The following is a 26,519-nucleotide window of genomic DNA, read 5'->3' as shown; positions in this document are numbered from 1 at the left end:
CTGCCTCAACAGCCCCAGCTGGCGAAGGTTACTACAAATGTCCATAGTACTGGTGGCCGCATTGATTGTGTGGGGAAATTTCTTGCCAGCTGTGAGTACAAACAGAGGAAGTTCACCATGTGGGTGCATGTGATCCGAGGTCAGTGTGTTAACAGTTTATTGAGCAGAAAAGCAGCCTGTGACTTGGGCCTCGTGGCCAGAGTGAATGAGATCTCTGAAGATATGTTTGGCGAGTTGGGCCTACTGAACTGCAAACCTGTCCGTATAGCACTTAAAAGTGACGCAGTCCCATACAGTATTTCTACTCCTCGTAGAATTCCGTTCCCGCTCATGCCTCAAGTGGAGAAAGAGCTCATGCGCATGAAGTCTATGGGGGTTATTGAAGAGGTTGTTGAAGCAACTGATTGGTGTGCCCCCATTGTTCCAGTTGCAAAGAAAAACGGAAAGGTGCACATCTGTGTGGACCTGAAAAGGTTGAATGAGGCAGTGAAGAGGGAGAGATTTGTGCTGCCGACATTGGAAGATATAGCCCCGAAGTTGGCTGGGGCTTAGTTCTTTTCCACATTAGACGCTTCTAGCGGCTTTTGGCAGATCCCCCTGGATCCAAAGTGCCGCAAACTGACTACCTTTATCACACCGGTAGGTCGGTTCTGCTTCTGCAGACTCCCCTTTGGGATATCCTCCGCTCCTGAAATCTTTCAAAGGGAAATGAGTTCTCTCCTGAGTGGCCACGTGGGCACAGCGGTCGTCATGGACGACATTCTAGTGTATGGGTCTACAGTGGAGGAGCATGATCAGCATTTGAGTTGTGTGCTGCAGGCTATCAAAGAGTCTGGGCTGAAGCTGAATAAAGAAAAATGTCATTTTAGGAAAACTGAATTATGCTACTTTGGGCATATCATCAACGGGGATGGCATCAAGCGGACCCCGAGAAAATTTGGGCTATTGAACAGATGAAAAGCCCTTCTGATGTACATGAGCTGAGACAGATATTGGGCCTTGTAAATTACGTGGGCAAGTTTCTTCCAGATTTATCTACAGTTTTACACCCTATCACAGAGTTGCTTAAGAAAGATGTTGCCTGGGTCTGGGGACCCTCACAGGAAAAAGCATTCCTGCATGCCAAGTCACTGCTGGGGTCTGCCCCAGTGCTGGGGTTCTACGACCCTTCAAAAAAGACTGTGGTTAGTGCTGATGCAAGCAGTTATGGGTTGGGGGCTGCACTCCTGCAGCTGAATGACAACAAACTACAGCCCATCGCCTACTGTTCCCGCACACTGACGGCTGCGGAGTCAAAATACGCTCAAATTGAGAAAGAGTGCCTGGCTGCAGTTTGGGCCTGTGAGCGCTTTCAGCGTTATCTAGTGGGTTTGGAGAAATTTAGTCTGGAAACTGACCACAAACCGCTAGTCCCTCTAATCAATTCTTATGACATTGACAAAACACCCTTGAGATGCCAGAGACTTTTAATGAGACTGCTCAGGTTCAATGTTCAGGCAGTGCATGTGCCGGGGAAACAACTGGTTGTGGCAGATACACTATCCAGGCTCCCGCTGGCTGCTGCTGAAGAATCCTCCACGGAATCGGATGTGAAAGTGTATGTTGATTCAGTTCTGGCCTCTAAGTCCATTTCTTCAAGGAAACTGGAAGAGATAAAGAAAGAGACATATTTGGACACAGATCTGCAAGAAGTTATAAGGTGCATAAAAGATGGCTGGCCCGAGAGCCAGGCAGCCTGGATGTCTTTAAATGCTTACCAGCCAGAGAGGTCGCAGCTCACGGAGCTGGAGGGGTTGGTGCTGTTCCAAGACCGCATTGTAATTCCTGTCAGCATGAGGAAGGAGATGTTAAACAGGATTCACGATGGCCACTTAGGCATTACAAAGTGCAGAGAAAGGGCAGCTACAGCTGTGTGGTGGCCTGGGATCAGCTCCGACATTGCAAATCACGTGTCTAAATGTGCCTTTTGCCGGGAACGCCGGCCTACTCAGAGAAGGGAGCCCTTAATGTCTACTCCGCTGCCTGCGGGGCCGTGGCAGAAAATAGCTGCTGATTTGTGTGAACTGCACGGGAAAAAGTTTCTTGTTGTGATCGACTACTATTCCAGGTATTTGGAAATTGCACCCCTGAATGATATCACAAGTCAGGCTGTTATCATTCGCCTGAAGAGCTTGTTCGCCCGCTGGGGCATTCCAATGGAGCTGGTGAGTGATAATGGTATGCAGTTCACTTCTACAGAGTTTAGTGCTTTCAGCAGGGAATATGATTTTGTACATTCCACGTCAAGTCCACATTATCCGCAGGCCAACGGAATGGCCGAAAGGGCAGTTCAAACAACAAAATTCATTCTAAAGCAATCTGAGCCGTACCTAGCCCTCTTGTCATACAGGGCGACGCCCATTCAAGCCACCGGGTTTAGCCCGGCACAGCTGATGCTAGGACGCCAGATTCGCACCACTTTACCCTCAGTGGGTGTCTTCAAGCCGCCTGGCCCTGTTCCTCGGGACAAAGTCCTTAGGAGGGATGAAGAGGCCAAAAAGGGTTATCGTTTCTTCTACGACAGGAGACATTCTGTCAGGCCTTTACAGGAACTGAAAGCGGGCCAAAGTGTCAGAATTAAACTGGATGATGAGAAGAAATGGAAGACGCCTGCTACGGTAGTGGGCCGCTCTCGAGAACCAAGGTCTTACACAGTCCTTACAGAGGGAGGGACGGTTACACGCCATAACCGAAGACATCTTCAGCCTGTACCTGAGAGTCTGGAACCGGATACCTCAGTACCACCGCCGGTGGGATCCCCTGTTCTAAGAGAGGTGCCTTCCCCTCAGCAAGATCACAGCGGGGATATATCTTTGCCTCCAGCAGACTCTTGTTCACCATCTTCTGTATCAGAGGACAGTTCATGCAAAGTTACATCAAGCGGAAGAGTGGTGAAACTTCCGGCCCGATACAGGGACTGACTTTTGCTAGAACAGTGACCGGAAGTATGGGCAGAATAATCCCATGGTCACTGTGGACTAGGGTAGTCTACCCCGATGTCCAAGTCAGGATGTAATTTATTTGTTCATGTTTTCTAATCTATCTGTTTTTATAATGTTCAAAAACAAAAATGTTGTTGTATACCCTGTTGGTGTACCTTGTTATTTATTATATGCAAATGTATGCTTTGCCTTTGAAAAAGGGGAAGATATGATGAGAGCAGGATGTGATGTCACTAGTATGTGGGCGGGGCTTAGGTCCGGTGTCTGTGTCGCAGTTAGTTTAGTACAATCAACCTGACTAGATGTGTATTGTTATGCTCTGCAATAAAATAGAGTTGTACCATCATTGCTGTGTCCTGCATATGTCCTGCATCTCATGACAGTATACATAACCTATATGCAGTAATTAAATGATGAAAATCAAATACATAACAAATAAAACATCACATTAAATAATTTGCTTGAGATATCTATATATAAAAAATAATGATAAACATTTGTTTGTTTTAGGTACAAAATGATTTTTCTGCAATTAATTGTCTTTTCACCAGGTAAGTGTTAATAATAACTTATGTTTATACCTATTGCCTTTCTTCATTCAAGATAATTACTTAATTAAGTAATTTGCAAAAACATTTTTTAAATATTATATTTTTCTTTAACTTTTCAGTGTCTGAAGTACACAGGAAATAAAGTTAAACTGAATGAAAACTGACTAATATCTCATAATATAATCCAAAACATTTATCTCAGAATGATATGATAAAGGGATACTAAACCTAAACTAAATCATTTATGATTAGAACAGAGGATGCAATTTTAAGCAACATTCAAATGTACTCCTATTATCAATTTTTATTTGTTCTCTTAGTATCTTTATTTGAAAAAGCAGGAATAAAAGCTTAGGACCCGGCCCATTTTTGGTTCAGCACCATTGATAGCGCTTGCTAATTGGTAGCAACATTTAGCCACCAATCACCAAGCAGTCCCAGGTGCTGAACCTAAAATGGGAGGGCTCCTAAGCTTTCATTCCTGCTTTTCAAATAAAGATACCAAGAGAATGAAAAAAGATTGATAATAGGAGTAAATTAGAAAGTTGCTTAAAATGGCATGCTCTGTCAGAATCATGAAAGAAAACATTTGGGTTTAGTATTCCTTTAAGTTTACTTTTTACAAGTTTAATTTATAGTTATCTTTCTTTTGTATACTTAATATTAGTTTATTTAGAATGATCATAAACAATGATCATAAACAATGTTAGATTCATTTTAAACATAATAGCGACTCATATTCTTTATATTCTATTGTGCATCCATCAAATTGATCTTATTTTATTAATATAAATTGTAAAAACATATTTGTTCCACCAAATAGTCTAACATCTATCAATGATGTTTAAAGGAAATTCATGGTAAATTATATTTTACACTAAACTCACAGTACAGGGGGCAACAAAGTACCATCCTACTGGGTTTTCCCTTTTCAGATTTGATCATGAGGACTCCTTACACTGAAGTGAATAAAGGAGAGTGCAATCTACTTCTCCATCACTGGCTAATGTTTTCGCTCCCCATTATGTCACATTGTGAGTGTCTGATATTGTAACAAGGAACAAGAAAGGGGCTAATTATGCCCATTTATGGCTTTTTAAGTAGTGGGTGACTGCCATAGAAACTGTAATCATCTGTCAACTTGTAAAGGTATAGGGGATTGCTTTTGTTTTTTGACTGAAAGCAGTAGTCTGGGGCAAGATGCGGTCTCTAGCAAAATATGCAATAAAAAATCAGGTTTAAGGCTAATGTCAGGAACCAGTAAATGAAACCATAGAAAGGTCATGAAGTACAGGGAGGAATCAGAAGAATACTCCAAAGCACAGATCCAAGGGTCACCAGCTATGTAGTCAGTTATGAAGAAGTAACTCAGCATGGGAATAGGCAAGAGGAAAAGGCCAAAAACAAGCCAGGGTCCCATCATAAAAAGGAGGTCAGGAAGAAGAATCATAGAAATAACAACAATGAATAAAGAAGCACCAGATAGTATACTCAGGGGGCTTTCATAAATTTATGTATCTATTTTGGTGCACATTCTGCCGCAAGGTCATTTCTGACATTCAGGTCACAAATAGTGCTATCTTCTATATAGACTTCACTGCCTGCTCTATGCCTGAGCCTCACACCTCCATTAGTGGACATTGAGTCCTGAAAAGAGCTACACCTTGTACTATGCCCACTAACTTCTTTGGATGCACATCATGGTTCAATTAGGGATATTACCCACATTCTTCTTAACATGGGCTAAGGCAAGAGTAGAAGAACACCTCTGGGCCTAACACTATCAGGTGACTTTTATGGTTCTCTGGAATTTAAAGACACCTCTAGAACCCCAAAATTACCATTACAACAAGAAAAATCACATCCCACAACACCCATCTTTATTTTTCAAATAAGTGATCCTTCAAGAAGTGAGGTCCTACTATTAAAATAATACCAGAAACATCATCAACGAATAACCAAGCATCAGACAGTATTCTCCTTTTATAACTTTGTATACATATTTTGGTGCCCGTTTTGCCGCAAAGTCATTTCTGACATTTAGGTCACAAATAGTGCTGTTTTCTGTATATACTTCACTGCCTGCTCTATGCCTGAGTCCTACACCACCATTAGAGCACATTGAATCTTGAATAGAGCTACGCCCTATCCTACGCACACTAACTCCTTTGGACACAGCACTATTAATGCACCTCAGGGTTCCAATAGAGATATCACCCACACCCTTCTTAACATGGGCTAAGGCAAGACTAGAAGAATGCCTCTTGGCCTGACACTACTAGAGGACTTTTATGGTTATCTGGACTTTAAAGACGCCTCTAGCACCCCAAAATTAGCATTACAACAAGGCAAATTACATGCCCTTGTGCAAACAGGGAACACCCAACAGAACCATTGCCCCACAGTGCATATTCAAACCTAAGACACCTTCTTTGGAAGCACCCATCTTTATTTTCCAAATAAGTGATCCTTGAAGAAGTGAGGTCCCACTATTCAAATAAGGGATTTCAGGTTCGTATAACCTTTTAGTGATCATTCTTGTAATAATGACCTTATGTTCTTATTTTCAATTATTAATTTTTTTGAGCAATATAAATATAAAATCCTAAATGTTGGTGTTTTGGATATGCGAAGTGACGCTAAGTGTCTTAAAATTTTAATTTGAAATAATTAAGAAATAATCGGCTAGATTACGAGTTTTTGTCGGTAATGGTGTGCGGTCCTAACGTTCCTTTTTTTCTTACCGCTCACTTAAAACAAAGCTGGTATTACGAGTTTTCTGCAAGCCGGCGTTAGCCTCAGAAAAGTGAGCGTTGAACAAAATTTAGCTCCACATCTCACCTCAATACTAGCACTGCTTACGGTAGCGGTAAGCTGGCTAAACGTGCTCGTGCACGATTTCCCCATAGGAAACAATGGGGCTGAGCTGGCTGAAAAAAAACCTAACACTTGCAAAAAAGCAGCGTTCAGCTCCTAACGCAGCCCCATTGATTCCTAAGGGGAAATACATTTTATGTCTACACCTTTACACCCTAACATGAAGCCTGAGTATAAACACCCCTAATCTTACACTTATTAACCCCTAATCTGCCGCCCCTGACATCGTCGCCACCTACATTATACCTATGAACCCCTAAGCTGCTACCCCTAACATCGCCGCCACCTACATTATATCTATTAACCCCTAATCTGCTGTCCCCAACATCGCCGAACCCTACATTTTATTTATTAACCCCTAATCTACCGTCCCCAACGTCGCTGACACTATAATAAAGTTAATAACCCCTAAACCTAAGTCTAACCCTAACCCTAACACCACCCCTAATTTAAATATAATTTTAAATAATCTAAATAAAATTACTACAATTAAATAAATTATTCCAATTTAAAACTAAATACTTACCTATAAAATAAACCCTAAGATAGCTACAATATAACTAATAGTTACATTGTAGCTAGCTTAGGGTTTATTTTTATTTTACAGGCAACTTTGTATTTATTTTAACTAGGTAGAATAGTTATTAAATAGTTATTAACTATTTAATAACTACCTAGCTAAAATAAGTACAAATTTACATGTAAAATAAACCCTAACCTAAGTTACAATTACACCTAACACTACACTATAAGTAAATTAATTACCTAAACTAACTACAATTAAATACAATTACATTAAATAAACTAATTACAAAAAAAAAAAACACTAAACTACAGAAAATAATAAAATAATTTCAATTTTTTAAAACTAATTACACCTAATCTAATCCCCCTAATAAAATAAAAAAGCCACCCAAAATAATAAAAATCCCTACCCTATACTAAATTACAAATAGCCCTTAAAAGGGCTTTTTGCGGGGCATTGCCCCAAAGTAATCAGCTCTTTTACCTGTAAAGAAAGATACAATACCCCCCAACATTAAAACCCACCACCCACACACCCAACCCTACTCTAAAACCCACCCAATCCCCCCTTAATAAAACCTAACACTACCCCCTTGAAGATCACCCTACCTTGAGATGTCTTCACCCAACCGGGCACAAGTGGTCCTCCAGACGGTCCGAAGTCTTCATCCTATCCGGGCAGAAGAGGACCTCCAGACTTGCAGAAGTCTTCATCCAGGCGGCATCTTCTATCTTCATCCATCCGGAGTGGAGCGGGTCCATCTTGAAGACATCCGACACGGAGCATCCTCTTCGTTCAACGACAACTGGAACAATGACGGGTCCATTAAATGACGTCATCCAAGATGGCGTCCCTTCAATTCCGATTGGCTGATAGAATTCTATCAGCCAATCGGAATTAAGGTAGAAAAAATCCTATTGGCTGATCCAATCAGCCAATAGGATTGAGCTTGCATTCTATTGGCTGTTCCAATCAGCCAATAGTATGCAAGCTCAATCCTATTGGCTGTTCTTATCAGCCAATAGGATTGAACTTCAATCCTATTGGCTGATTGCATCAGCCAATAGGATTTTTTCTACCTTAATTCCGATTGGCTGATAGAATTCTATCAGCCAATCGGAATTGAAGGGACGCCATCTTGAATGACATCATTTAAAGGACCCGTCATTGTTTCAGTCGCCTTCGAACGAAGAGAATGCTCCACGTCGGATGTCTTCAAGATGGACCCGCTCCACTCCGGATGAATGAAGATAGAAGATGCCATCTGGATGAAGACTTCTGCCCATCTGGAGGTCCTCTTCTGCCCAGATAGGATGAAGACTTCGGACCGTCTGGAGGTCCACTTGTGCCCGGTTGGGTGAAGATGTCTCAAGGTAAGGTGATCTTCAAGGGGGTAGTGTTAGGTTTTATTAAGGAGGGATTGGGTGGGTTTTAGAGTAGGGTTGGTTGTGTGGGTGGTGGGTTTTAATGTTGGGGGGGTATTGTATTTTTCTTTACAGGTAAAAGAGCTGATTACTTTGGGGCAATGCCCCGCAAAAAGCCCTTTTAAGGGCTATTTGTAATTTAGTATAGGGTAGGGATTTTTATTATTTTGGGGGGCTTTTTTATTTTATTAGGGGTATTAGATTAGGTGTAATTAGTTTAAAAAAATTGTAATTATATATATATATATTACAGGTAAATTTGTACTTATTTTAACTAGGTAGTTATTAAATAGTTAATAACTATTTAATAACTATTCTACCTAGTTAAAATAAATACAAGGTTGCCTGTAAAATAAAAATAAACCCTAAGATAGATACAAATGTAACTATTAGTTATATTGTAGCTAGCTTAGGGTTTATTTTATAGGTAAGTATTTAGTTTTAAATAGGAATAATTTCTTTAATTGTAGTAATTTTATTTCGTTTTATTTAAATAATATTTAACCCCTTAATGACCGGACCATTTTTCAATTTTCTTACCCTTAATGACAATGGCTATTTTTACATTTCTGCGGTGCTTGTGTTTAGCTGTAATTTCCCTCTTACTCATTTACTGTACCCTCACATATTATATACCGTTTTTCTCGCCATTAAATGGACTTTCTAAGGATACCATTATTTTCATCATATCTTATAATTTCCTATAAAAAAAATATAAAATATGAGGAAAAAATTAAAAAAAACACACTTTTTCTAACTTTGACCCCCAAAATCTGTTACACATCTACAATCACCAAAAAACACCTATGCTAAATAGTTTCTAAATTTTGTCCTGAGTTTAGAAATACCCAATGTTTACATGTTCTTTACTTTTTTTGCAAGTTATAGGGCCATAAATACAAGTAGCACTTTGCTATTTCCAAACAACTTTTTTTCAAAATTAGCGCTAGTTACATTGGAACCCTGATATCTGTCAGGAATACCTGAATATCCCTTGACATGTATATATTTTTTTTTAGAAGACAACCCAAAGTATTGATCTAGGCCCATTTTGGTATATTTCATGCCACCATTTCACCGCCAAATGTCATCAAATAAAAAAAAAAGTTCACTTTTTCACAAATTTTGTCACAAACTTTAGGTTTCCCACTGAAATTATTTACAAACAGCTTCTGCAATTAAGGCACAAATGGTTGTAAATGCTTCTTTGGGATCCCCTTTGTTCAGAAATAGCAGACTTATATGGCTTTGGCATTGCTTTTTGGTAATTAGAAGGCCACTAAATGCTGCTGCGCACCACACGTAAATTATTCCCAGCAGTGAAGGGGTTAATTAGGTAGGTTGTAGGGAGCTTGCAGGGTTAATTTTAGCTTTAGGGTAGAGATCAGCCTCCCACCTGACACATCCCACCCCCTGATCCCTCCCAAACAGTTCTCTTCCCTCCCCCACCCCACAATTGTCCCCGCCATCTTAAGTACTGGCAGAAAGTCTGCCAGTACTAAATAAAAGGAGTTTTTCTTTTTTTTAATAAAAAAAAATAAAATGTTTTAGCTGTGATGGACCCCTGCCTTAGCCCCAACCTCCATGATCCCCCCCCCAGCTCTCTAACCCTCTCCCCTACCTAATTGCCGCCATCTTGGGTACTGGCAGCTGTCTGCCAGTACCCAATTTGCCCCAAAAACAAGTGTTTTTTTTTTGCAATTTTTTGCAATTTTTAATGTTTTCTGTAGTGTAGCAGCCCCCCACAATACCCCAACCCCCTCCCCCTCCCAGATCCTTATATATTTATTTATTTTTAATTCTTTTTTCCCCCCTCTTCCCTTCTCATTGGTGTCAGTGGCCAGCTAATCGCGCGCGCACGAGCGCCCCTGCGCGCCCCCCCGCGCGCGCACGCGCGCCCCCGCACACTCCCGGCACCCGGCGTGCACATAGCACTTACAGGAACCGGATGCCGGGTAGCGATGGGCCGCCCTCCCGCCTCCCTGATATGCTCCCACCCACCAACGAACCGGCACCATCGCTACCGGTGCAGAGAGGGCCACAGAGTGGCTCTCTCTGCATCGGAGTCTTCTGAAAAGGTATTGCAGGATGCCTCCATATGGAGGCATCACTGCAATACCCTGAGAGCTGCTGGAAGCGATTGCGATCGCTTCCAGCACTCTCTTAGACAACTGACGTACCAGGTACGTCTATTGTCATTAACTGGTTGTTAATGCATGACGTACCTGGTACGTCAGTTGTCATTAAGGGGTTAAGTTAGGGGGGGTTAGGTTTAGGGTTAGACTAAGGTTTAGGGGTTAATACATTGAATATAGTGTTGGCGACGTTGGGGGCGGCAGATTAGGGGTTAATAAATGTAGGTAGGTGTCGGCGATGTTAGGGATGGCAGATTAGGGGTTAATAAAATGTAACTAGTGTTTGCGAGGCGGGATTGTGGCGATTTATGGGTTAACATATTTATTTAAGTGGCGGCGATGTCTGGTCGGCAGATTAGGGGTTAAAATTTTTATTGAAGTGCAATGTGGGGGGGCCTCGGTTTAGGGGTTAATAGGTAGATTATGGGTATTAGTGTACTTTTTAGCACTTTAGTTAAGAGTTTTATGTTACGGCGTTAGCCCATAAAACTCTTAACTACTGACTTTAAAATGCGGTAGGAGTTTTGACAGGAGAGGCTGTACCGCTCACTTTTTCCAACAATCGTAATACCGGCGTTAGGAAAATCCCATTGAAAAGATAGGATACGCAATTGACGTAAGGGAATTTGCGGTATGTTAAAATTGCGGAAAAAAAGTGAGCGGTACACTTGTACCTGACAGACTCGTAATACCAGCAGGCGTTAAAAAGTAGCGTTGGGACCCCTCAACGCTGCTTTTTAAGGCTAACGCAAGACTCGTAATCTAGGCAAATGATTCCCATGCTGTTATTTACCATACATGCCATATAAAATAACAAAAAATAATGTCATGTCATTATTATGGTGGTGTTTTTTCCATATTAATATTTCTGCAACCTTAAGTTATGTTCCAAAAAAAGTTTGGTCTGCTGAAATTAAGTATGATTTATATGCGCTGATTTTGTAAAAATGCCAAACAACTAAAACCATCTCTAGCACAGGAGTGTGAAACAGTTCAGCACAGAGAGAGTTAAATTCTGAGTACTAATATGACGTGTACACACACACACACTACACACAGACATTCATTTTTATGATTCATTTAAAAAAACAAATGCTTAGAAGATCAAGTTCTCTACATACTGACTACTTTAGTTATTCACATCAACAGTGAAAGTATCTCCAAAGCGTATGACATGGCTTTGTGTCAGCGACGAGCATTACAAAAGAAGTAACTGATGTTTTCATTTGTATGTGATAAGATTTCTCGCATCTTAAGGTTTATCTGAACAATTGCTGCCAGTGTCAAATGACATGTGAAACCTTAAAGTCTACAGTTAACTTTTAGTGCACAAGACAGGACCCGTCCAGAAAGGATGAAGCCTGCAGGGGAATTCATAGACAACCTGAAAGTATTTGCCTCCAGGTGTAGCATTGGACTATTTTTTACAACATTGAATCAAATTGCTTCATCTTGTTAAATCTGTTTATATTCTTTTAAAAGCTGTCACATTATTGGTTTTACAACAACAAACAGAGTTAAATTTAAATTGAAAAGAGAGATGTAAATGACCGGAAACTACATAATACTAATAAACACTTATTTTAGTATTTACTTTCATTACATTTGGTTTCTTCCTAAACCAGATCTTTTAAATATGTTTATTTTTAGCTTGTGATGATGGTTAATCTAGCATCACATTTCAAAGTGAAATTCTTATATATATATATTCATCACGGGATACGATTACAGAAAAAAAAAAATGTTTGGAAAAAGCAAATGTTATTGTAGGGCACTGCATTCAGTTTAACCAAATAGTTCCAATTTTAAATATTCTACAGATTAATTGCATGATCTAGCCTCCTTAATTATTTTAGGGATTTAAGGATGCAGCATTGCCTTTGTTGTAACAAATAGCAAGAGAGATACTTGTATGTTAATCTGTCTGAAACACATATGATGATCTGCTTCTAATAGCAAATAATATATCCAAATTATATATTTAACTAGTTTTGATTCCATGATTCTTTTTGTAGTACACATCATTAAAGGGACATAAAACCCAAAATATGTCTTTCCTGATTCAAATAGGAACAGTGTTTTTATTTGCTTCTATTGTCAGTGTTTTTATTTGCTTCTATTGTCAATTTTTCTTTGTTTTCTTGTTATCCTTTGTTGAATAGCAGGAAGGTAAGTTCAGGTGGGTGCATCTGTTTGCTTCACAATATGGCAGCTGTTTTGCAACATTATACATTAGCAAGAGCACTAGATAGCAGCACTATTTCCTGTCATGTAGTGTTTCAGACATGTGTACGCTGCCTATCTAGATATCTCTTTAACAAAGAATAATAAGCAAATTTGATCATTTAAGTAAACTTAAAACTTTTTTTTTAAATTGTATTCTCTATTTCAATAATGAAAGAGATATTTTGGGTTTCATGTCCTTTAAGAATAGAAGAGAGAGAGGGTGATATGATAGAAGACAAATATGCCAATACTTTAGAAACGTTTGTATATATATATTTTGAAATATTTATCTATCTATCTATGATCCAAACAATAAAATGCTTTCTGGACTTATTAAATAATTTTAAAACATTTTTGGGGTTACCTCTGTCCTCATAAAACATTCATTAAGTAAAGAAAGTATTTAATGAGTCTGGAGAGTGCCTTCTTGTTTGCATCATATACTAAATTGTTTGAAGGGCAGCCCGGGAGTTGTGCATCCACCAATCCATACATCCATATGTCTATATTTCTATCTTCTAGTATCTGTACATTACATTCATCTGCCTTTGTAACCAATTACTACATCATAACAGTAAAATATAGCGTATTCATCTCTTTAACATTTAGTTAATTTTAAGTGATTGTAATTCTTAGTATTAAATAGTTATTGCAACTTTAAAATTTCCTATACTCTAAGTGTTGATTTTTTTTCCTTAACAAGCACTGATAAGTCTTTTGAGAGCTCAGGAGACTTGTGAAAGTGGTTCGTGTCATCCTACAATTGGGGATCTTCTATTGGGAAGAAGTAACCAACTCACGGCTTCTTCAACTTGTGGACTTGATGAACCTCAGAAGTACTGCATCATTAGCTACCTGGAGGTTAGTATTTAATTAACACCATTACTCTAATCATAACTAATGTTCAACAAAGCATTTTCTGTAGCTAGTTATATTTTCTAGTGTGATACCACAAGTTTATTAAATTGTGGGTGATTAATTCTGTTATGTGTGTATACATTTTAGGATATAGTTTTACTCTCCCTACATCCTGGTTTTTGTTGACACTGTTTTACAGCTAATGATAAATAGTCAGTCAGTCAAATTTACAAATGGGTTTAAAATAGAGCACAATTGATTGGTAATCCATAGCTTTTACATAAAAAAAGGATTACGCATTTCAACCATGGTTTATGTAAACACTTTTCAATAGACTAACTAAGTATAGCAATAACAAATATTAGTTTAATTTAGTAGCGATTGCAAATGGTATACCATTAGTAAAATTCTAGTTACTGTGCCAAATAAGATCTCATAGTTTAAAACAGTGATGGCCAACATCTTGGCATATGGGGGCTGCATGTCAATATTTTAGAAGGACCGCATCCAAATTTATAGCTATTATTCACACAAACTGCGCTAGAATATTTAGCACGACTTGAGACTTGATGTAAAGTGTAAGGGTTAAAAAAAATGCTCAAAAAACCCCCATCAATGTATACACTTTTTAATAAAAATATTTAAAATTAATATTAATAACATTTTATTTTGAGCCCAGTAAGCATGGGAGTGAAAACATAATCGAATGTGCCACTTGTAATCTAGCCCTTGTTGGGAGCTGCAAAGCTAAAGGAGGAGTGCGCTGCATGGCCGCTCCTGCCATCCTGCCACACAACCCCTACTGACCAACCACTAAACTTCTGCCTCACTGTGGCATGCTGAAAGCTATAAGACTGTGCTGTGTGGCTGCATCCCCCACTCCCTGCCACTTTGTTCACATTATTCTTTCCCTCCTCTGGGCTAGATTATGAGTGGAGCACAATCTTTTGCACCTGAGCGAAAAGGGGTATATCGCAAGGGTTTTTACTTGTCGAGCTTACTGCTCATATTTCGAGTTAAAAATAAACACGATCACAAATTATAATGCACACAAAAGTTATAAAAGGCTTTGACATAGACATACATACATGAACATGTTTACAAATGTACATGTATATATATATATATATATATATATATATATATATATATATGTGTGTGTGTGTGTGTGTGTACATATGTATTTATGTATTTATATGTGTATATATGTATTTACAGACATATATACACATATAAACACTTAAATATATCTATACATACAGGGAGTGCAGAATTATTAGGCAAGTTGTATTTTTGAGGATTAATTTTATTATTGAACAACAACCATGTTCTCAATGAACCCAAAAAACTCATTAATATCAAAGCTGAATAGTTTTGGAAGTAGTTTTTAGTTTGTTTTTAGTTATAGCTATTTTAGGGGGATATCTGTGTGTGCAGGTGACTATTACTGTGCATAATTATTAGGCAACTTAACAAAAAACAAATATATACCCATTTCAATTATTTATTTTTACCAGTGAAACCAATATAACATCTCAACATTCACAAATATACATTTCTGACATTCAAAAACAAAACAAAAACAAATCAGTGACCAATATAGCCACCTTTCTTTGCAAGGACACTCAAAAGCCTGCCATCCATGGATTCTGTCAGTGTTTTGATCTGTTCACCATCAACATTGCGTGCAGCAGCAACCACAGCCTCCCAGACACTGTTCAGAGAGGTGTACTGTTTTCCCTCCTTGTAAATCTCACATTTGATGATGGACCACAGGTTCTCAATGGGGTTCAGATTAGGTGAACAAGGAGGCCATGTCATTAGATTTCTTCTTTCTTGCCAGCCACGCTGTGGAGTACTTGGACGCGTGTGATGGAGCATTGTCCTGCATGAAAATCATGTTTTTCTTGAAGGATGCAGACTTCTTCCTGTACCACTGCTTGAAGAAGGTGTCTTCCAGAAACTGGCAGTAGGACTGGGAGTTGAGCTTGACTCCATCCTCAACCCGAAAAGGCCCCACAAGCTCATCTTTGATGATACCAGCCCAAACCAGTACTCCACCTCCACCTTGCTGGCGTCTGAGTCGGACTGGAGCTCTCTGCCCTTTACCAATCCAGCCACGGGCCCATCCATCTGGCCCATCAAGACTCACTCTCATTTCATCAGTCCATAAAACCTTAGAAAAATCAGTCTTGAGATATTTCTTGGCCCAGTCTTGACGTTTCAGCTTGTGTGTCTTGTTCAGTGGTGGTCGTCTTTCAGCCTTTCTTACCTTGGCCATGTCTCTGAGTATTGCACACCTTGTGCTTTTGGGCACTCCAGTGATGTTGCAGCTCTGAAATATGGCCAAACTGGTGGCAAGTGGCATCTTGGCAGCTGCACGCTTGACTTTTCTCAGTTCATGGGCAGTTATTTTGCGCCTTGGTTTTTCCACACGCTTCTTGCGACCCTGTTGACTATTTTGAATGAAACGCTTGATTGTTCGATGATCACGCTTCAGAAGCTTTGCAATTTTAAGAGTGCTGCATCCCTCTGCAAGATATCTCACTATTTTTGACTTTTCTGAGCCTGTCAAGTCCTTCTTTTGACCCATTTTGCCAAAGGAAAGGAAGTTGCCTAATAATTATGCACATCTGATATAGGGTGTTGATATCATTAGACCACACCCCTTCTCATTACAGAGATGCACAGAGATGCACATCACCTAATATGCTTAATTGGTAGTAGGCTTTTGAGCCTATACAGCTTGGAGTAAGACAACATGCATAAAGAGGATGATGTGGTCAAAATACTCATTTGCCTAATAATTCTGCACTCCCTGTATATAGACGTATATGTAAGTGCATTGGAGTCTTTTGCCGTTAAGTAAATGAAAACATGTAAAAGCATATTTATGCAATATTGATTTTTGATAAAAGTTTTAACTATGTATTTACTGATAATATTTCACATTTCAATGTTTTACGCGTAGCAGAATATGTTCTATGTATTTTTAAATAGATATTCATATATACTGTATATATATATATATATATATATATATATATATATATATATATATATATATATATATATATATATATATATATATCTGCGTATCTATACCAAAATAGAAATGCAAATGCAAATCAGCACACCTTACAAAATTATTTTATTTATATTACTTCTTAGGGGTGCAGGCAACCGACCAAATAATTACACAAAATAGAATATTGCCGCTTATCCACTTCTATATTATCAAAGCATTTAAAATAATGCAAAAAATAACCTAAGCTCATATTTTAAAATTGGGATCTTAGTCACATAATATGGCTATATTTTGCTTAAGACAGTCACCAACTTACAAGGTGTCCCAATGTTGACTGGTCTTAACACTGCAATGTGCTGCCTTTCTGGGCTGAAACATTCCTGCTTTAGCTATGCATTTAAGAATGAGCCTCTCTGGCTTTATACACACTTCCAATGTACTATAATGAGAGCACCTGAGCAACTCGGTGGGGTGCTATAAACCATATCTATCTATACCTATATATAATTATCTATATATATAGGTATAGATATACATTGTACCAAAATACCATCAGATATATGAAGAAATATGTATTTATGTAAAAAAAGAAAATATTCTGCTATGTGCAGAACATTGGAATGTGAAATATTATTTTTTTCATGTCAGGTTAGCGCACATGAGAATATGTGATTGTGTTTGCACGAAATTGGGTTTTTTTTCCACTTTTTTCTACATTGACTTCCATGGGGGAATACGTGAACGTGCATGCAATATTCTAACTTTGGATTTTTGGGCTCTTTGGGTTATCAGTTTACTTTCAACTCATAAAATGAGTGCAACCCGACGAGCACAAAGATCTTACTTCTCCACTCGTAATCTGGCCCTCTGTTTTGACAAGACACTCAAAAATGGGCCTGTGAGCTGCCAGGTGGTCTTCACTGGTTTAATTAAAAGGACTGTGTGTGTGTTAAATATACTGTCTTTAAACAAGATCATTTGATCAAAAACTAATTATCTATTACATTTCATATGTGTAGAATGCATCCAATGACAAATTTAGATGAAATCATTGGAAATAGAAAAACAGTGAAACTGTATTGCAATGCAAATGGTATGAATTTGAAAAACTACGGTACTAGCGATAAACATATGAGTCTGCATAACATTTAATTATTATTATTAGCAGGTATTTGTATAGTGCTAACAGATTCCGCAGCCCTATAAATATAGTCAGTATACAGGATAACATTTATAGGGATCAAATGGGTAGAGGGCCCTGCCGAGAGTTGCACTGTTGTAGTCGGCTCTTATGAGGGTGATCTGCAAACAGCTGGGCTCATAGGCTTACATTCTAAGGGGTTCAAGGGAAAGCAATGGAGGTAGGAAAGGTTAGTGTAGGTTGTATGCATCCCTGAATAGTAATTTAATTACTGAATTTAATGTACTTGGATTGCGCTACACATGTTTTGCTTAAGATTGTCTTAACTTTTAAATTTAATTTGCATTTTATTTATTTATTAAACAAATATTTGAGTTTCTTTTTTAACTGAGAGTTTAAACTATACTGTTTTGTTTACCTATAATCCATCAATTTATTTATTTGTGTGTATGTATGTACAGTATGTGTGTGTGTGCATGGGATTGTATGTGTTTGTGTGTGTGTCTATGTGTGTTTGTGGATGTGCACAGGACTGTATATGTGTGTGTGCATGTGATTGTATTTATGCAAGTGCATGTGCCTATGTATGTTTGTGTGTGTGCACAGAACTGTATGTGTGTGTGTGCATGTGATTGTATGTATGCAAGTGTATGTGTCTATATCTGTTTGTGTGTGTGCACAGAACTGTATGTATGTGTGTGCATGTGATTGTATGTATGCAAATGTATGTGCCTATGTATGTTTGTGTGTGTGCACAGAACTGTATGTGTGTGTGTGCATGTGATTGTATGTATGCAAGTGTATGTGTCTATATGTGTTTGTGTGTGCACAGAACTGTATATATGTGTGTGTGCATGTGATTATATGTATGTAAGTGTATGTGTCTATATGTGCTTGTGTGTGTGTGCGCAGAACTGTATATATGTGTGTGTGCATGTGATTGTATGTATGCAAGTGTATGTGTCTATATGTGTTTGTGTGTGTGCACAGAACTGTATGTATGTGCATGTGATTGTATGTATGCAAGTGTATGTGTCTATGTGTGTTTGTGTGTGTGCATAGGACTTTATGTATGTGTGTGCACAGAACTGTATGTGTGTGTGTGTGCATGTGATTGTATGTATGCAAGTGTATGTGTCTATGTGTGTTTGTGTGTGTGCATAAGACTGTATGTATATGTGTGTGTGCATTTGATTGTATGTATGCAAGTGTATGTGTCTATGTGTGTTTGTGTGTGTGCATAGGACTTTATGTATGTGTGTGCACAGAACTGTATGTGTGTGTGCATGTGATTGTATGTATGCAAGTGTATGTGTCTATGTGTGTTTGTGTGTGTGCATAGGACTTTATGTATGTGTGTGCACAGAACTGTATGTGTGTGTGTGCATGTGATTTTATGTATGCAAGTGTATGTGTCTATGTGTGTTTGTGTGTGTGCATAGGACTGTATGTATGTGTGTGTGCATGTGATTATATGTATGCAAGTGTATGTGTCTATGTGTGTTTGTGTGTGTGCATAGGACTGTATGTATGTGTGTGTGTGTGTGTGTGTGTCTTTTACTTAGTGCATACTGGGATTTCTAAATTTCGCATGTACGGGCATGTCATTGGTAAAGTAGGACAAGTATGCGATTTAGTTAATTGGTAAGGTGAGTGATTTTAATGACCACCAGATAAGTATGGCATGTTTCTGTAACTCAAAATTCTGAACTCTAAGAAGAGTATTGTAAAGCTAGAACATTAAAACATTATTTTATAATGTTGATAAGGCAGTTTTGCAGTTGCAAAATGTAAAGAAATAAAGCAACCCTTCGTAGTAGCCAAAGGGTTAAAAAATAAACAACACCGTTTTTTGCTCATGTGTACAAGTTATAATGTTCTGTAGCAATTTAACAGAAATCTGTATAGTCCATAACTGTGAAATAAGATGCATGTAATAATCAGCGTTGTCCCTTTATTTAAAATATTGCAGGCAACATGGAGTTTATATTATCTATTTAACTTTCCAAGACTCCAGCAGCTGCAAACTATCTATTTATTATCTATTTAAAATAAATTAAGTTGCTAAAAAAATTGCTAGATATTAGAAAAATAGTTTCTGTTTATTTGTACTGATTTACCAAATGTCTACAATAGCAAATGACCCAAAATGCCTACGTCTGTGGGTTTTTATTCGGCTCTAACTTTTTTTACCGAACTGCCAACTCTGAAACCGCCATAAACACAATTTTAGATATACAGCATGTATCTATATATAGTTTAGATTAATTAAACCTACATTCAGTGCTATTGTATTTTCTTGGCAGTAGGCTGGACAGATATTTGCATGGAAACTCAAGAAAACTCAACACATGACCAGGAAATCCAGAAGTTGCAATCAGCAGTTGCTCAGATTTATTTTTATATCATACCCACATTTTTAACAATCTCCGCTTTGACTCTGAAAAATTGTTATCACTTTGTTATTTTTTCCAATATCAGGAAAGAAATTTGAAACATTTGGATCAACCACAATTTGACAGAATTAACTGTCACAGAAAGAAATATTATATGCAAATAGGTTCTATTTGCCTATGAATTTGAGTCAAAGTGGAATATTTTTAAGTTTAATGTAACTTTGTATTAGTAATTTTTCCCCCTAAAATATTAGTTTTTGGGGAAAAAGTATTAATCCTTAAACTCAGTATGGTAAAAACTAAACAAAATGTGTTGATAGTAATTTATAGATTTTTTGATGTGCCATTACATATTAAAATGCTGTTTTATTGTACTTTTCTTAAATAAACTATATATATATATATATATATATATATATATATATATATATATATATATATATATATTGTGATGCAGTATACAGAATTTAGATGTTATCAGAAATTATAAAGAAATAAAATCTAGAGGGTTTTTTTTTTGGGGGGGGGGGTTTGGTAACGTGTACAATATTATACATTTGAATTTGTTGTGTCTGCAACCCTCGGTGTCACATGGTCTTCTCACATCCTATATAATATAATTATGTATTGTGTTACCATCTTTAAAGGGATATTAAGCAGTAAATGAATGCTCAATATTATTATATATTCGAAGCAAAACTTAGCCTGACAACAATATGTAGATGCATTTTTTAATTATATTAAGGGCCAGATTACAAGTGGCACGCTAACAGTTATGTGCAAGCAAAAAGGGGCTTATTGCAGTTGTTTGTGTGCATCGGATGTAGCGCTCCTATTACAAGTTGAAAGTAAATGTGATCGCTTGAGCACAATTGAAATTAACGCACGTCGGGATATCGATTCCTCAGAGCTCTGGTTGACTGTCTATATATGTGTATATATGTATTTACAGCCATATAACAATTTCAAAAGAGTTAAACAGCAAAGCAGAGTAGCGGATAGCGTGAAGTCAGGCTACCAGGAGCCTGAATTGCAAAGTCTGAGCAGTACTTACTCACACACAACTCCCAGAGACTAGAAAGCCATCCTCATATAAACAAGCCAGCAAGCAAGCAAAGTAAAGGTGAGTCGAGCGGCGTCGCAACAAACAGGGGAGGATTTAACTGTCACCTCTTACCCCGTAAGCGCCTGCAACTCTGTTAAACTGGTTCGCTTCCAAAGGAACAGAGGACGCCCAAACGATCACACCTGCATCCACCGTTACCAAACGATCAAGGGCTTGTTACGCTACCATACGCAGCAGAGGTACGTCATCAATAGGGGAGGAGTAGGTCCGCGATCCAATGCAGCCCCGTGGAGGAATCCTTAGACGGTGGTGGGTAGGCAGACAGAAGTACAAAAGGTTGCCAAGGATGAAATGTATAAAAAGTAACTTTTATTTGAAAAATCCATAAAAACAGGAACAATAGATCCCAGGGGGGGAACAGATAATACGAGAGGGGTAAGCAACAGGCTTACGCGTTTTGGCCAAGAAGGGCCGTAGTCATAGCCTAATAGTTACAAATCTGAACTCCCATTTTAAAAGGATTAAGATAATCTGATTGGCTAATACAGATACACCCCTCTCTTGGTTTAAAGAGACATACTGTTTATAACAATATAATAATCAAATGGCAACAATATTGGCAACATGGTTATAATTGAGCTACTTAAACTTTTAAATATTTGATAGATAGGATACAATAAATAACCAATGTAGAAACCGATACAAGTAGCTACAGGATAGTGCATAATACCGTGAATGAATGAAATGTACAACTATACAAACACTATATGTATGACTGATATAAATACATGCATGGATACAGCTGATATATTTACAAGTGTATAAATATATAAAAACATAGGTGGAAATGAGTATAAAAACATAATGGAGATTATTCCCAGTAGTTAATCAGATCGTAGTCTGAATTAAGACCACTGGGATATTGGGTATTGAGTTTAAAAACCCAAAACATCTCACGTTTATTAAGTAGCTTAAGTCTGTTTGTGCCAGACTTTTGCGAGGAGACTTTCTCAATTACACACCACCTGAACGTACTCAGATCGCTATTATGTTTGGAAATAAAATGTTGTACAATACGTGATGTAGATTTACCTATGTGAATGGTAGAGAAATGTTCCCTTATTCTAGAGGACACGTCCCTAGTGGTGAGTCCAATGTATTGCAGATGGCAAGCATCACATGTTATTAGATAGATTACAAATGTGCTGGTGCAGTTGTGACAACCATATATCTGGTAAGTCTCTCCAGTGACCATCGAATTGAATGTATTAGTAATTTGTGCATGGTCACATGGTTTGCACTTTCTGTGCCCACAACGAAACATGCCATGATGTAATAACCAGGAGCTTGTATGCCTAGGGCTGACACTTGTAAGTTTAGTGGGTGATACAATGTTGCCAATAGTCTTACATTTACGATAGGAGCATCTGAGGCCCTGTTTAACAGTGTTTTGCAGTTTGTCATCAGCAGAAAGTAAAGAAAAATGTTTTTTAACAATTTTGCAGATCTCACCATACTGAGCACTATATTCAGTTACAAAGGTGATACCCTTGTGACACTTTCTTTTGTTAGATGAATTATCTCTCAACAGTAAATTCCTATCAAGTCTGTCAACTTCATCTCTAGCCCTATTAATGACCCCACCTTTCGTTTTCAAGGTGAACTTCGTTCTTTGGTAGATGATGGAATAGAATTGGGATTTCTTGACTCTGATACTGCTAAATTTCTTATCATTGAGTCACCTCGCGTCCCTCTGTTCCATCATCTGCCAAAGGTGCACAAAGGTCTAACCAATGTGGTGGGTCGTCCCATAGTTAGTGGTATTAATTCCCTAGGCATACAAGCTCCTGGTTATTACATCATGGCATGTTTCGTTGTGGGCACAGAAAGTGCAAACCATGTGACCATGCACAAATTACTAATACATTCAATTCGATGGTCACTGGAGAGACTTACCAGATATATGGTTGTCACAACTGCACCAGCACATTTGTAATCTATCTAATAACCTGTGATGCTTGCCATCTGCAATACATTGGACTCACCACTAGGGACGTGTCCTCTAGAATAAGGGAACATTTCTCTACCATTCACATAGGTAAATCTACATCACGTATTGTACAACATTTTGTTTCCAAACATAATAGCGATCTGAGTACGTTCAGGTGGTGTGTAATTGAGAAAGTCTCCTCGCAAAAGTCTGGCACAAACAGACTTAAGCTACTTAATAAACGTGAGATGTTTTGGGTTTTTAAACTCAATACCCAATATCCCAGTGGTCTTAATTCAGACTACGATCTGATTAACTACTGGGAATAATCTCCATTATGTTTTTATACTCATTTCCACCTATGTTTTTATATATTTATACACTTGTAAATATATCAGCTGTATCCATGCATGTATTTATATCAGTCATACATATAGTGTTTGTATAGTTGTACATTTCATTCATTCACGGTATTATGCACTATCCTGTATCTACTTGTATCGGTTTCTACATTGGTTATTTATTGTATCCTATCTATCAAATATTTAAAAGTTTAAGTAGCTCAATTATAAACATGTTGCCAATATTGTTGCCATTTGATTATTATATTGTTATAAACAGTATGTCTCGTTAAACCAAGAGAGGGGTGTATCTGTATTAGCCAATCAGATTATCTTAATCCTTTTAAAATGGGAGTTCAGATTTGTAACTATTAGGCTATGACTACGGCCCTTCTTTGCCGAAACGCGTAAGCCTGTTGCTTACCCCTCTCGTATTATCTGTTTCCCCCCTGGGATCTGTTGTTCCTGTTTTTATGGATTTTTAAAATAAAAGTTACTTTTTATACATTTCATCCTTGGCAACCTTTTGTACTTCTCTTTACAGCCATATATACATATAAACATATAAATATATATATAGACATATATACAAGAGCACTGGAGCCTTTTGCAGTCAAGTAGATAAAAACATATTTATGCAATATTCATATTTAACATGTGTATTTATTGAAAATATTTCACATTCCAATGTTCTTCACATAGAGGAATATGTTCCAGTATTTATAAATGGTTAGTCTGTATATATCTATACCTTTATATAATTTTATATATATATATATATATATATATATAAACGGCAGCATGTGTATGCACTCCCACTAACTTCAGGCGACTGCCAGGGTGCTCTAGTAGAATAATACACAAAGATTGGAAATAAGCACTCACTGGTCTTCAGAAAACAAAGTCACAAAATTTCTTTTTATTGCGTGCTGTGACATTTCGGGACCAAGCACAGTCCCTTCCTCTGACAATATTACAGTGAGAAAATCAGCCTTAAGTAGGCCCCAAACACAAACGTTTCTGTCGCTACATTGTTGACTTGTTCCTGATTTTTTGGAAATGAAGAATTAAATTTAAATAAATGGATACAGGAACTCAATAAATTGGAAAGTACCATTCAATTCACCCACATTATGAATGCTAATACAGTTGACTATCTGGATGTCAGGGTCTTTAAAACTGATGGAGGCTTAGGGACAACCCTGTTCCATAAGAATACCGATCAGAATTCACTTTTACATGCCCGGAGCTGCCATCAACCCTCTTTGATTGACAACATCCCGAAAGCACAATATCAGAGGGTTATACAGAACAACACGAACAGTAAGTTGTGTTCAAAACAACTAGATGAAATGACAAGACATTTCCTTGACAGAGGATACAAAAAGAAACTCCTGTCGGAGATGAGGAACCAAGCCCTTACACCCCCTGACATTGAGAGACAGATCTTGCCAAAGACGGATAGATAAGTCACCTTTGTTACCACCTTCTCCCCTGAGAGCTGTCTCATATCTCAGGCAGTAAAAAATGAATGGAAATTGCTAGAGATGGATGCTTGTCAGGGTTTTATCCCTGTTTTCCATGTGCTGCTGGTAGCCATGTTACTCACCTCTCTTCCTGACTATGGTGCATTGTGGGGGATGCTGCTCATTTCCTGCTCTTCCTTTTATGGCCAGACTGGTGTGCATCATCCATGTGAGACAGGATGCAGTCTCAGAATTGTGATGTCATCACTTATTATTTAAAGGGCCTCTGTTCAGTATGCTTTGCCTTTGCGTTGTCTCAGACCTGTTTGTGAGAGTTCCTGTGTATTACCTGGCTGTCTGACGTCCTTCCTGGTTCCTGATCCCTGGCTTGTTCCTGCTGTTTTCCTTGTTCCTGATTCCGGCTTGTCTGACTATTCGCATTGGCTCCTGACTCGGCTCGTCTGACTACCAGCTCTGGTTTTGACTCCTGGATTGTTATTTGACTTGTGGACTTTTTATTATTTTTTGCTATTAATAAAGATGTGATTATTTTTGCACTTCTCGTCTCAGGCACCCTGACAATACTGCCCTTTCAAGGGATGGCAAGCTCCGAGAATTGGATATAAACGGGGTTGTAGCCTAAAGGAGGAATTGATGAAAACCGACATCTGTTCCAACTCTGGTCACCAAGCATGGCTAAAATCTGAAAAGAAGGGATGCTACTGCTGCCCTAGTTGCGTCACTTGCAACAGGATGCTGACTGGATCCCACTTCAATTATCCTGACAGGAAGAAGAAATATGAGATAAAAAAATTTCTCACATGTACAACTAAATTTGTGATTTATCTCCTCAATTGCCCATGTGGCAAATTTTACACTGGTAAAACTATTGATGATGCCCGAAAGAGGATGGCAAACAATCGATCCAGTATTCAGACAGCTATCAAGAGAGGGAAGTCTGACCAGCTGGTGGCACGCCACTTTCTAGAAGCAGGACATTCAGTGAACTAACTGAGATTTAGGATTATTGACCATGTTCCACGCTTAAGAAGAGGGGGTGACAGAGCAAAATTATTACTACAAAAGGAATCCAGGTGGATTTATGAACTGGGGTCACTGAGCCCTAGAGGCTTGAATGTACATACCATCTGGCAATGTTTCTTATAATTTAATGAGGATTCACTCTCTATATACACTAGACACTGTGGGGGGGGGGCGTCCCTCCATGGTATAGCCACTACAAAAGTGGATTATTCAAAGTGTTACCTAACCAGGTAACTGTGACCAGTTCGTTTGAGAGTCCATGATCTATGGATAAGTATCCTTGATTATCATAAAAGCCTTGTAGATGGGGCCTGATGTATATACTATGATGGATGTTTTCTTCCTTGTATGATTCTGTCTAACATATTGTCCATATTGTTTTTAATTGTGGTTTTATTTATTTTTTGGTATGACAGTATATTTTTGTTCCAGCATTGGGGTCCGGGTCCAGAGTTATATTGTGTGACAA

The 26,519-nt window shown here is 38.2% G+C and overlaps 1 protein-coding gene across 1 annotated transcript in view; it reads left to right on the top strand.

Moving 5' to 3' along the window:
* LOC128644138 (laminin subunit beta-4-like) overlaps positions 1–26,519 on the top strand; it is a 184,889-nt gene that overhangs the window by 22,440 nt on the left and 135,930 nt on the right. The window contains exons 2-3 of the mRNA XM_053696848.1: positions 3,492–3,532; positions 13,424–13,581. Coding sequence (XP_053552823.1) covers positions 3,492–3,532; positions 13,424–13,581 — 199 coding nt within the window. The remainder of the gene's footprint in view (positions 1–3,491; positions 3,533–13,423; positions 13,582–26,519) is intronic.

This window comes from Bombina bombina, unplaced genomic scaffold, assembly GCF_027579735.1.
Source record: "Bombina bombina isolate aBomBom1 unplaced genomic scaffold, aBomBom1.pri scaffold_561, whole genome shotgun sequence".
Classification (NCBI taxonomy): domain Eukaryota; kingdom Metazoa; phylum Chordata; class Amphibia; order Anura; family Bombinatoridae; genus Bombina; species Bombina bombina.
This window is presented reverse-complemented; position numbering and strand designations above follow the sequence as displayed.